This window comes from Jaculus jaculus, chromosome 11 (genome assembly GCF_020740685.1).
Source record: "Jaculus jaculus isolate mJacJac1 chromosome 11, mJacJac1.mat.Y.cur, whole genome shotgun sequence".
Classification (NCBI taxonomy): domain Eukaryota; kingdom Metazoa; phylum Chordata; class Mammalia; order Rodentia; family Dipodidae; genus Jaculus; species Jaculus jaculus.
Window position 1 is genome coordinate 48,355,549 of NC_059112.1, and position 13,789 is coordinate 48,369,337.

General features: G+C 39.1%; 1 protein-coding gene across 2 annotated transcripts in view; it reads left to right on the top strand.

Annotated features, from left to right (window-relative positions):
- Fam184b (family with sequence similarity 184 member B) overlaps window positions 1–13,789 on the top strand; it is a 163,052-nt gene that overhangs the window by 108,683 nt on the left and 40,580 nt on the right. For both annotated transcript variants that reach the window (XM_045161804.1, XM_045161806.1), the window contains one exon: window positions 2,811–2,911. In XM_045161804.1, coding sequence (XP_045017739.1) covers window positions 2,811–2,911 — 101 coding nt within the window. The remainder of the gene's footprint in view (window positions 1–2,810; window positions 2,912–13,789) is intronic.

A 13,789-nucleotide genomic window follows, 5' to 3' on the forward strand; every position in this document is an offset into this window, starting at 1 on the left:
CCAAAATAAACCTTTTTATCCCAAAAGCTACTCTTGGTCGGGTGATTTCTGCCAGCATTGTGAACCTGACTGCAACAGTAATGTTGGTACTGAGTAGTGGGATTGCTGATGGACACCAGACTATGTGGCTTTGGCCTTTTGGAACTGATTTTCTGGAGGAATGTGGAAAGATTTAAAACCTTGGCCTAAAAGAAGACTTGCAGTGCTGTAAGTACAGCTTGATGGACTATTCTGGTCAGAGTTGAAAGACCTGAATGCAGTAAGAACTGTGAGGTTTGGCTTATGAGGGTGAGAAAGAATTTTGCCTGGACTGGGCTAGAAGTCATTTGTGTGAGAAGCTTTCTGTTATGCCCGTGTCCTGAGAAGTTGTGCAGGGATGGGCATTGTGTAGAAATAGACTGGTGTGAGCAGAGGGATATGGCACAGAAAAAAAAAAAGAAATCTTTGAGCTTAAACTGCTGCCTGTTCACCTGAAATTGTTTGAGAGATTACACCCTAGAGATTGGGCCAGCTGAGCTGAACCAGGGCAACAGGAAGAATGTCGACTCTTTTGAAGGGGTCTGAGTGCTCAAGGAGTGTCATATTCTTCAAAGTCTGATTTATTCCCCACTGGATTAACAAATTGGCACACTACCTGGGTATTGTAGAGTACAAGAAACTCAAGAAAGGGAGGTTCATTGAGTTTGCAACATGGTCTTGTGTTTTAGAAATGGCCATAGGCAGTGTGAAGCAGGTTTGCTGGATGCCTGCATGGAGACCCCATGGAGTTGTGAGGATGAACCATGGGTTGCAATGGAGACCCAGTGGAGATGCAGGGACCACGAGATGGCTAATAAGGAAAGCTGCTGGCTCCTGAATGAAGTTTTCCAGGACTGTGAGTAGTCTGGCTGGAGGGGCAATATTGGAACTTCAGAGAATTGTTGCTGGTTAGAATTACCAGACTTGGAGATTTGTCACTGACTAGAGTTGTTGGACTTGGAGCTACAGAGTTTGATGTTTGCCTGTTTAAATCCTGTATTGGTTGATTATTTCTTTGTTATTCCCAATGCCATCTTTTGCAGTGTGAATGTTTGTTCTGTGCTATTATGGGTTTTTGCAGGATTTTTTTTTTTTTTTTGGTATTATAGCTCAATTAAAAGACCTTGGATTATGGGGATGTTTGGACATCATTAGGATTGATTAAAAAAAAAAAACAACTATGGGGAGTTTTAAAGTTGGACTGAGTGCATTGCACTTTACATCACAGATAGTTATAAGTTTATGGAGTCCAGGGGTGGAATGTAGTGGCTTGATTCAGGTGTCCCCCATAAACTTAGGTGTTCTAAATACTAGGTTCCCAGATGATAGAGATTTTGGAATTAATGACTCTTGGAGGCAGTGTATTATTGGGGATGGACTTATGGGTGTTATAGCCAGTATCCCCTTGCCAATGTTTGACACACTCTCCTGTTGCTATTGTCTACCTTATGTTGTCCAGGGAGTGATGTCCACCCTCTGCTCATGTCATCATCTTGCCTGCCATCATGGAGCTTAATTTCTTCTGCTCTCATCTCTATTTTTTTTCTTCCACTATCATTATTATCTGACACATCACCTCTCAACATTTCCAATAAGCTCCCTTTTTCAGGCCTCTTCCTGGACTCCTTTGAATATAACAGCGGTCAATAAATCAGCCCAGAAGTTACATTCTGAAATTTCTTCTCACAGTTGTCATGGCAACTTGGAATACATTTGGAATTCTTTTTAATCTCCATTCTGTCATGAGATCTTTGTTCATTATTCATGTTGCTTTCTTTTTCTTGATCAGGCCTGCCAGAAGCTTGGCATGTCTTTTCAAAAAGGCATATCTCAGACATGTTATCCATAATCATTGCATTTCATTTATTTTATCTTTCACACCTCTTTCCTACTGCTTCCTTTAGGTTTATTCTATTGTTTTTTTCTAACTTCTTGAATATTTTCAAGTAAGGACGGTTGTCTGTAAATTTTCCTGTAAGTGTATGATTTTAGATATATCTCAGTTTTGGAGTTTATCTTGTTTTCTACTCTCTTCTTTCTAATTGTATCGCCATGTCATCAGATTATACAATCTGCAGAACTGTTAGTATTTTAACTGTGTTGACCACTTGCTTTGTAACTTAAGATGAGAGCATCTTTTTCAATATTTGTTATATGATGGTAAAAATATGTACTCTGGTCATTAAAACAAATGTATTCAAATCACCAGTCTGTAATATAGTCACTGTTGATGCTGGCAGAGTACCCTATGTCAAGCATCCAAGCTTCGAACAGCTATGACTACTGCTTCACTACCATGTTCTAAATTTTATGTAGATGTATAGCTCAAGAGTGTACAGGGAGGAAACCCCTGGGAAATATTATTTCATGTTTAAATGAACCCATCCACCACAGGGAAAGACAAGAACTAAGGTGAAAGTGCAGTGGAGACTGAGTGGGTTCCTGTGTCTGGCAGGCTGTCATTCTTTAGCATGGTGAATGCAGGACTATTTCATGAATTAGCCCATCCCATGACTCACTGATGGTGGGAACCAGGAAAGTTGCCTACTCTCTATGGGCTTTTAGACACAAGCCACATGAACTGACTAGTAGACTGCAATTCAGGACACAAGGACAAGGGCTGACAGTGACCATAAACCTGGCTCTGTTCCAGGCACTTCACTGCCACATGCCTGTGAACTTGGCGCTCAGGGTGGTTCTGTGGGAGTTCTTTCTCTGCTGTCTCATTTGAACAAGCCAGGTTGAATCATGGAACTGCAGTTAGTCTCATCTTGCCATTGTTTTTGCCTTAGGATCTGTGCTTGAAGCTGGAGGAACCTTCTCAGACACTGCCCAGAGAAGAGTGTCAAGATAAGCTAGCAGCTGATGAAGGTACCAGCAGCCATGAACAAAGGTACAGGTGGACTAACAACCTGCCTAATGCTACAGAGTGTGAGAATTCAATGCAAAGGGCCTGGGTGTTTACACCCCCAGCCTCATTTGTAATCGCCCTTGGCATCACACCTAGGGAGGGTACAGATTTCTTGCATGTTCTTCTGCACAGAAATGGCTTTATATAAACTACCTTACTTGGTTGCTGTGGCAACCCAGAGAGGTCATTTTATACTTAAAGAACCTGAATCTCAAAGAGGTTAGGAATCTTGTCCCACACTCAGGTCTGTACTGGTCAAAAACCTTTGATTCTATTGTCAAAGAGAAGGGTAAACTGTGTTCCCCCAGGAAATTGCCATCTGTACAATCTATGTTGGCCACCGTTATTGCTACACTAAACAACCTCAAAATATGTGATGTTTACCTCATGGGTGAGCTACTGTTATGCTTTGTTGTGGCCATGCTTTGCTGGGCCTACACACCCTTGGGTCCCAGCTGAGGGTAAAGTGCTATTGCTCTGCCCTAAGTTGAAGTTTCTTCCATATGCCTTTGCATACTGGGACCCACACTGAGGAAGTAGCCCCACCTATGTGGTCTGTTGCTGAAATAGGAAAGGAAATGAGCCACATAATGGGTAAACAAAATGTGGTACATACACCCAATGGAATTTTATGCAGCCATCAACAAAAATAAAATAATGACATTACGGGAAATGGATGGAACTGTACATCATTCTGTTAAGTGAGATAAGCCAGACTCAGAAAGAAAAATACTTCATGTGTTCTCTCACATGTAGAATCTGGACTAAGTGACTGGAACTCACATACAGTAGTACAGAGTAGTAAAACCACTTTGGAAAGTGGTAGAATAATTTCTTGAAAATTGAAGTACATACCTACCAGCATCTCCTTGACTGGATATTTAAGCAAAACAAATAAAAACATATATTAGACATTATATAGGAATGTCTCTATTGATAGCCCAGAAGTATAAACAGCCCAAATGTCTACACTCAGAAAATGGACAGGTAAATTGTGGCATATTTGTGTAATGGAATACTACTCAGCAACAAAAAGTATGAATCACTGACACATGTAACCAAGTGGATGAGAAATTATTTGAGGACAAGAAGCCAGAAACACAAGGAAACATGGTCCAGTTTCTATTGCTATAAGTGTCCTGTAGGACTCTGTGCAATTTGTAAGGAACAGAGATTTGCAGAGCCTATGCTCCTAATGACCCAGAAGTTCACAAGACTAAAAAGTCCACCATGCTGTGTTGTCATCTGTTGATGCCATTTGCTGCATCCTATTATGGCAGAGTGTGTCAAGACAAAGTAAGACTGGCTGAGAGACTGTGCTTTTGTGACAAAACCACTCCCTTGATGACCTATTGGTCTACTAACCCATGAATAGATCAATCCATTCATGGCATCAGAGTCCTAATGACCTGTTTTAGTTAACTTTTCTATTGCTGTGACATATACCATAGAGCAACCACTTATAGGAGGAAAGCTTTCTTTTGGGTCACAGTTTGGTTTTCTACCCATGGTCACACTGCTGTGGAGCTGAGGCAAGGCTAAGCATCACAGCAGGGAGCATGTGGTAAACAATACAGCTCACTTCATGGCAGACAGGAAACAGAAAGAGAGGAAGCATGGCACAAGATACTTGGTTCCAGGGCATGCTGCCAGTGACCTACTTCTTCTAACTAGGTCCTAAATTTTGACCACCTGTCAGTAATACCATTATAATTCATTGATTATGTCAACAACCCTGGGATCCAATCACATTGCAAAAGATGACATCCAAATTCCTAATACGAGAGCCTATGGGGGACAGCTTAGGTTCAAATGTTGCATGACCCAACCACCTCCTAGGGTGACAACCTTACCAGATAGATGATTTGGGGGATGAAGTTTTAAACACATGAACTTGGGAGCCACATTCAAACCACAGCAAAAATATATCACATGACTCTCTTCTTGTTATACTTATGACCAGGCCAAAGTAATTTATAGTAATGAAATCAAACTGTTGGCTGACTAAGGGAGGAGGACTGATAGAATTTGGAACTTGACTTCCAGTTAAGATGATGGCGTAGGCACCACGCCAAAGCAGCCTGGCGGGGAAAAGGACCAAAAATACTCAGCAAAATACACACTTTTACTAAAAAGTGAGGTGTATAGGAAATTGCAATGACAGTGGAGGAGAAGAAGAGATTCAGAGCATCCAGACCATGCACAGGCCAGCAAAAGCGGAACGGCAGGTCCACTGACAGAGGCGGCTAAAGCACACCAGAAAGCTGCCAGGCTCGGCTCAAACCGCAGGAAAAGCCAGGTGAGGGGAGCTTCCACACACACCAGAGCTCTCCCAAAACTCTAGAAACATGAAGAGAGCGCGGCAGTGAACAACGGAGGAGCAGATCACAAGGTAGAAGAACACGTGGAGCAGCGAGAGAACTAGAGCAGCTGCGGCTCCCTCCCCTCCCCCACTGCCTGTGCCCAGCTCTGGCGAACAGAGCAGCGGTCCCGGGACCCAGCCATGCCAACTTGAGCTGACAGTGGGACCAAGAAGGAGCAGAGTCCAGCAGCAACATCAGCGGCTCCAGCAGCAGCAGATCCAGCAGCAGCAGCAGCTTCAGTGGTAGCAGCAGTTGTTCCAGCAGCAACAGCTACAGCAGCAGTAGCAGTTCCAGCACTGGGGGTGCTGATCGGCAGGGCCACAGTTGCCAGGCTAGGTTTGCCCCGCAGGAAAAGCTAGTGCCCAGCTCCAGAAATCAGAACAGCAGCCCCACAACCCAGGCAGCAACTTGACTGAGACCAAAATCATCCAAGGTAACTGGGATTGCACCAGGTATGGGTCTCATTTGGTCACAAGCTGACTTGGATCCATCAACAGACCAGAAATCTTAACCTCTATGTTGACAGAAGATCTAGTTGCTATAATAACTACTATGGCATACAAACTTGGGGCTGTTTTTGATTGAATGGGTACAGTGTTTAGTTAACTTTCAGAACCTACCTGTATTTTATTCCACTCAGCCTACTTGAATACTCCCATAGCAGGCAAACTTAACCCCTAGGAACACCTTTGTAGATACTCTTAAGAGCCACACCTAACACCTTAAGCTCCTATCCTGAAGATATATAACATCAAATCAATTGATACAGCTAAGAATACCTAGCTAGCTATAAAATCCAAGAATTAACTTAATCCAGGATGCAAAAAATATATACATTATAACACAAGAAACACTAAAAAGGAAGACACTATAAATCCACCTAACAGTATTAATGCATCAGAAATGACCTCTAGTGAGAACGAGTTAGAGGAAATGCCTGAGAAATATTTCAAAAGAATGATTGTAAATATGTTCAAAGAAGTCAGAGAACAAATCAAAGGAGTCAAAGAGGAACTTAAAGAGGAAATCAAAGGAATAAAAGAAGATGCAGGACACGAATTTCATAAAATAAAGAAGGTAATACAAGACATAAATATGGAAATAGAAATAATAAAGAAAAACCAGTCAGAATTGCTAGTAATGAAGAACACAGTTAATAAAATAAAAATCTCCGTAGAAAATCTCACCAATAGAATGGATGAAGGAGAGGACAGAATATCTAAGCTAGAAGACCAGGTGGCAGATCTAATACAGGCCAACAAAGAGAAAGACAAACTTATAGAAAAGTATGAGTGGGAATTTCAAGATATTCGGGACACTATAAAAAGATCAAATATAAGAATTCAGGGCATAGGAGAAGGAGAAGAATTCCATGCCAAAGACATAGTAGGTGTCGTCAACAAAATCATAGAAGAAAATTTCCCCCAAATTGGAAAGAGGTGCCAATACAGATACAGGAAGCCGTTAGAACCCCAGCCAGACAAAACCTGGAAAAAACCACTCCTCGCCATATTATAGTCAAACATCCAAACACACACACCAAAGACAAAATACTGAAAGCAGTTGAGAGAAAAATCAAGTTACCTACAAAAGCAAGCCCATCAGGATTACAGCAGATTATTCAACAAAAATTTTAAAAGCCAGAAGGGCTTGGAGTGATATATTCCAAGTTCTGAAAGATACCAACTGTCAACCAAGGTTACTTTATCCTGCAAAGTTATCCATTCAAATAGACGGAGAAATAAGGACATTCCATAACAAAAGCAGGTTAAAGGAGTATTTGAAGACAAAACCAGCTCTACAGAAAATACTTGATAGAATCCTCCATGCTGAAGAAAAGGAAAAGCACACATATAAGGAACCTTAGGAAAAACAAGAAATACTCAAATACTAGTTAACACAAGAGAGCACAGGTAGAACCGGAACCACAAAAAAAAAAAAAAAAAAAAAAAAGGCAAACATAAATACACACCTTTCAATAATATCTCTTAATATCAACGGCCTCAATGCCCCAACGAAAAGACATAGGTTTGCATACTGGGTTAAAAAGCAGGATCCTACAATTTGTTGTCTCCAAGAAACTCACCTTTCTACAAAGGATAGACATTATCTTAGGGTGAAAAGTTGGAAGATGGTGTTTCAAGAAAATGGCCCTAGAAAACAAGCAGGGGATGCTATCCTAATATCTGACAAGATAGACTTTAGTCCAACGTTAGTCAAGAAAGATAAGGAAGGTCACTTTATATTGATTAAGGGCACACTCCAACAGGAGGACATTACAATCCTAAACATATATGCACCTAACATGGGAGCTCCCAAATTCATCAAACAAACACTATTAGAACTAAGGTCACAGGTAACAACAAACACAGTGGTGGTGGGTGACTTTAACACCCCACTATCATCAATTGACAGGTCATCCTGGGAAAAAATAAACAGAGAGGCATCTGGACTAAATGAGGTCATAGAAGGACTGTACCTAACAGATATATACAGGACATTTCATCCAAAGGCTGCAGAATATACATTCTTTTCAGCAGCACATGGAACATTCTCTAAAATAGACCATATATTAAGACACAAAGCAAATCTTAAAAAATTCAGGAAAATTGAAATAATTCCTTGCATTCTATCTGACCACAATGGAATTAAACTACAAATCAGTACCGAGAAAGGCTATAGAGCATACAGAAAATCATGGTAACTAAACAATACACTACTAAATGATGAATGGGTGAATGAAGAAATCAAGAAGGAAATCAAAAAATTTATAGAGTCAAATGGTAATGAGAACACAACATATCGAAATCTCTGGGACACGTTGAATGCAGTTCTAAGAGGTAGATTTATAGCCTTAAGTGCCTATATTAAGAAAATAGAAAGGTCACAAGTAAACGACCTAATGCTTCACCTTAAAGCCTTGGAAAAAGAAGAACAAGACAAACAAAAATCAGTAGGTGGGAAGAAATAAGAAAGATTAGGGCAGAAATTAGTGAAATACAAACAAACAAACAAACAAATCCAAAGAATTAATGAAACAAGGAGTTGGTTCTTTGAAAGGATAAACAAGATTGATAAATACTTAGCAAATCTGACCAAAAGAAAGAGAGAAGAGACACAAATTAATAAAATCAGAGATGAAAAAGGTAACATCACAACAGATTCCTGAGAAATTCAAAAAATCATAGGGACATACTATAAAATCATATGCTCCACAAAGTATGAAAATCTGAAAGAAATGGATGATTTCCTTGATTTATATGACCTACCTAAATTAAATCAAAATGAGATTAATCACTTAAATAGACCTATAACAAACATGGAGATCCGAACAGTTATCAATAATCTCCCAACTAAAAAAAGACCAAGCCCACATGGATTCACTGCTGAATTTTACCAGACCTTCAAGGAAGAGCTAACACCATTGCTTCTTAAGCTTTTCCAGGAAATAGAAAAAGAAGGAATTCTACCAAACTCCTTCTATGAGCCAGCATCACCCTGATACCAAAACAAGGCAAAGATAGAACAAAAAAAGAAAATTACAGATCAATCTCCCTCATGAACATAGATGCAAAAATTCTCAACAAAATATTGGCAAACAGAATACAAGAGTATATCAAAAAGATCATTCACCCTGACCAAGTATGCTTTATCCCAGAGATGCAGGGATGGTTCAATATATGCAAATCTATAAATGTAATACATTATATAAATGGGTTGAAGGACAAAAATCACATGATCATCTCATTAGACGCAGAGAAAGCATTTGACAAAATCCAACATCCCTTCATGATAAAAGTCCTACAGAGACTGGGAATAGAAGGAACCTATCTCAATGTAATAAAAGCTATTTATGACAAGCCTACAGCCAACATATTACTAAATGGGGAAAAACTGGAAGCTTTTCCACTAAAAGCAGGAACAAGACAAGGGTGTCCATTGTCTCCACTTTTATTTAATATAATTTTGGAAGTCTTAGCCATAGCAATAAGGCAAGAGACACACATAAAAGGGATACAAATTGGAAAGGAAGAGATCAAGTTATCATTATTTGCAGATGACATGATTCTATACATAAAGGCCCCAAAAGACTCTACTAGCAAACTGTTAGAGCTGATCAAAACCTACAGCCATGTAGGAGGATACAAAATAAATACACAGAAATCAGTAGCCTTCATATATGCTAACAACAAACACACAGAGGATGAAATCAGAGAATCACTCCCACTCACAATTGCATCAAAAAAAAATAAAGTACCTTGGAATAAACCTAACCAAGGAAGTAAAGAATCTCTACAATGAGAACTTTAAAACACTCAAGCAAGAAATTGGAGAAGACACTAGAAAGTGGAGAAACATCCCCTGTTCCTGGATTGGAAAAATCAATATTGTGAAAATGGCATTCTTACCAAAAGCAATCTATACATTTTATGCAATCCCTATCAAAATTCCAAAAGCATTCTTCATGGAAATAGAAAAAACAATCCAAAAATTCATTTGGAATCACAAAAAACTTCGAATATCTAAAAAAATACTGAGCAACAAAAATAAGGCTGGTGGTATCACCATACCTGATTTTAATCTATACTACAGAGCCATAGTAACAAAAACAGTGTGGTACTGGCACAAAAACAGACATGTAGATCAGTGGAACAGAATAGAGGACCCAGATGTAAGCCCAAGTAGCTATAGCCACCCGATATTCGATAAAAATGCCAAAAATACTCATTGGAGAAAAGACAGCCTCTTCAGCAAATGCTGTTGGAGAAACTGGATGTATATCTGTAGAAGGATGAAAATAGATTCTTCTCTCTCTCCATGCACAAGAATTAAGTCCAAATGGATTAAAGACCTTAACATCAGACCTGAAACTCTGAAACTGCTAGAGGAAAAAGTAGGGGAAACCCTTCAACATATTGGTCTTGGCAAAGACTTTCTGAATACAACCCCAATTGCTCAGGCAATAAAACCCCAGATTAATCACTGGGACCTCATGAAATTACAAAGATTTTGCACTGCAAAGGACACACTGAAAAAAGCAAAGAGGCAACTTACAGAATGGGAAAAAGTCTTTGCCAGCTATATATCTGATAGAGGATTAATATCTAGGATATACAAAGTACGTAAAAAGTTAAATAAGAAGGAATCAAACAAGCCAATCAAAAATGGGCTATGGAACTAAATAGAGCATTCTGAAAGGAAAAAAATACGAATGGCATATAAGCATCTAAAAGAATGTTCTACCTCACTAGCCATCAGGGAAATGCAGATTAAAACTACATTGAGATTCCATCTCACTCCTGTCAGATTGGCCACCATCATGAAAACAAATGATCATAAATGTTGGCGGAGATGTGGAAAAAGAGGAACCCTTCTACACTGCTGGTGGGAATGCAATCTGGTCCAGCCTTTGTGGAAATCAGTGTGGAGCTTCCTAAAACAGCTAAAGATTGATCTTCCATATGACCCAGCTATAGCACTCCTAGGCATATATCCAAACGACTCATCTCATTTCCTTAGAAGTACGTGCTCAACCATGTTTATTTCTGCTCAATTTATAATAGCTGGGAAATGGAACTAGCCTAAATGTCCCTCAACTGATGAGTGGATAATGAAGATGTGGCATATTTATACAATGGAGTTCTACTCAGCGGTAAAGAAAAATGAAGTTATGAAACTTGCAGAAAGATGGATGGACCTGGAAAGGATTATACTAAGTGAGGAGACCCAGGCCCACAAAGCCAAGCACCACATGTTCTCTCTCATATTTGGATACTAGCTACAGATGATTGGGCTTCTCAGTGAGAATGAATATACTTAGTAGCAGAGGCCAGTAAGTTAAAAAGGAGACATAAGAGCTGGAGAGATGGCTTAGCGGTTAAGCACTTGCCTGTGAAGCCTAAGGACCCCGGTTCGAGGCTCGGTTCCCCAGGTCCCACGTTAGCCAGATGCACAAGAGGACGCACGCATCTGGAGTTCGTTTGCAGAGGCTGGACGCCCTGGCACGCCCATTCTCTCTCTCTCCCTCTATCTGTCTTTCTCTCTGTGTCTGTCACTCTCAAATAAATAAATAAATAATTAATTTTTTTTTTTATAAAAAGGAGACATAAAAGGAAGAGAAAGGAAGGGAGGAGGATACTTAATAAGTTGATATTGTATATATGTAAGTATAATGATTGTGATGGGGAGGAAATATGATGGAGAATGGAATTTCAAAAGGGAAAGTGTGGGGCAAGGGGGGAGGGAATTACCATGGGATTTTTTTTATAATCATGGAAAATCTAATAAAAATTTTAAAAAAAATAGGTAACTGGGACTGTACCAGGGAAGTGTCTCACTTGATCACAAGCTGACTTGGATCCCTCAACAGACCAGAAATCTTAATGTTTTTGTTGATAGAGGATCTGGTTGTTATAATAACTACTCTTGCATAAATACTCAGTACTGTTTTTGATTGAATGTGTACAGTGTTTAGTTAAATTTTAGAATGTACCTGTATTTCATTCCACTCAGCCTACTTGAATACTCACATAGCAGGGAAACTCAACCCCTACCAACACCTTTGTAGATACTCTGAGAGTCTTCAGAGCCACACCTAACACTTTAAGCTCCTACCCTGAAGATATATAGCCTCAAATCAATTGATACAGCTAAGATACCCAGGTAGCTAGAAAATCCAAGCATTAACTTAATCCAAGATGCAAAAACATATACATTATAACACAAGAAACACTAAAAAGCAAGACAATATAAATCCACCTAAAAGTATTACTGCATCAGAAATGGCCTCTAGTGAGAACGAATTAAAGGAAATGCCTGAGGAAGATTTCAAAAAAGTGTTTGTAAATATGTTCAAAGAAGTCAAAGAAGAAATGAAAGGAATCAAAGAAGAAATAAAAGAGGAAATCAAAGGAATCAAAGAAGACGCAGGACACCAATTTAATGAATTAAAGATGGCAATACAAGACATAAATAAGGAAATAGAAATAATAAAGAAAAATCAGACAGAATTATTAGCAATGAAAAACACAGTTAATTAAGTAAAAAACAGTAGAAAATCTCACCAGTAAAATGGATGGAGAGGACAGAATATCTAAGCTAGAAGACAATCAAATATAAGAATTCAGGGCATAGTAGAAGGAGAAGAATTTCACTCCAAAGGCATAGTAGGCATCTTCAACAAAATCATAGAAGAAAACTTCCCCCAAATTGGGAAAGAGGTGCCAATGCAGATACAGGAAGTATTTAGAACCCCAGCCAGACAAAAACTGGAAAGAACCTCTCCTCGCCATATCATAATCAAACTACAAAACACACAAACCAAAGAAAAAACTATTGAAAGCAGTTAGGAAAGAAAAATTAAGTTACCTACAAAGGCAAGCCCATCAGGATTACAGCAGATTATTCAACACAAACTTTAAAAGCCAGAAGGGCTTGGAGTGATATATTCCAAGTTCTGAAAGATAACAACAGTCAACCAAGGTTACTTTATCCTACAAAGCTATCCATTCAAATAGACGGAGAAATGAGGACATTCCATGACAAAAGCAGGTTAAAGGAGTATTTGAAGACAAAACCAGCTCTACAGAAAATACTTGATAGAATCCTTCATGCTGAAGAAAAGGAAAAGCGCACACATAAGGAACCTGGAAAAAAACAAGCAATACTCAAATACTAGTTAAAACAAGAGAGCAAAGGTAGAACTGGAACCCCCCAAAAAATGGCAAACATAAATACACACCTTTCCATAATATCTCTTAATATCAACAGCCTCAAAGCCCCAACCAAAAGACAGGTTTGCAGACTGGGTTACAAAGCAGGATCCTACAATTTGTTGTCTCCAAGAAACTCACCTTTCTACGAAGGATAGACATTATCTTAGGGTGAAAAGTTGGAAGACGGGATTTCAAGTAAATGGGCCTAGAAAACAAGCAGGGGTTACTATCCTAATTTCTGACAAGGTAGACTTTAGTCCAACGTTAGTCAAGAAAGATAAGGAAGCCTGGACCAGAGTGAGACCCTACCTCGAAAAACCAAAAAAAAAAAAAAAAAGAAAAGAAAGAAAGAAAAGAAAAGAAAAGAAAAGAAAAGAAAAGAAAAGAAAAGAAAAGAAAGATAAGGAAGGTCACTTTATATTGATTAAGGGCACACTCCAACAGGAGGACATTACAATCCTAAACATATATGCACCTAACATGGGAGCTCCCAAATTCATCAAACAAACACTATTAGAACTAAGGTCACAGGTAACAACAAACACAGTGGTGGTGGGTGACTTTAACACCCCACTATCATCAATTGACAGGTCATCCAAGGAAAAAAATAAACAGAGGCATCTGGACTAAATGAGGTCACAGAAGGAATGGGCCTAACTGATATATGCAGGACATTTCATCCAAAGGCTGCAGAATATACATTCTTTTCAGCAGCACATGGAACATTCTCTAAAATAGACCATATATTAAGACACAAAGCAAATCTTAAAAAATTCAGGAAA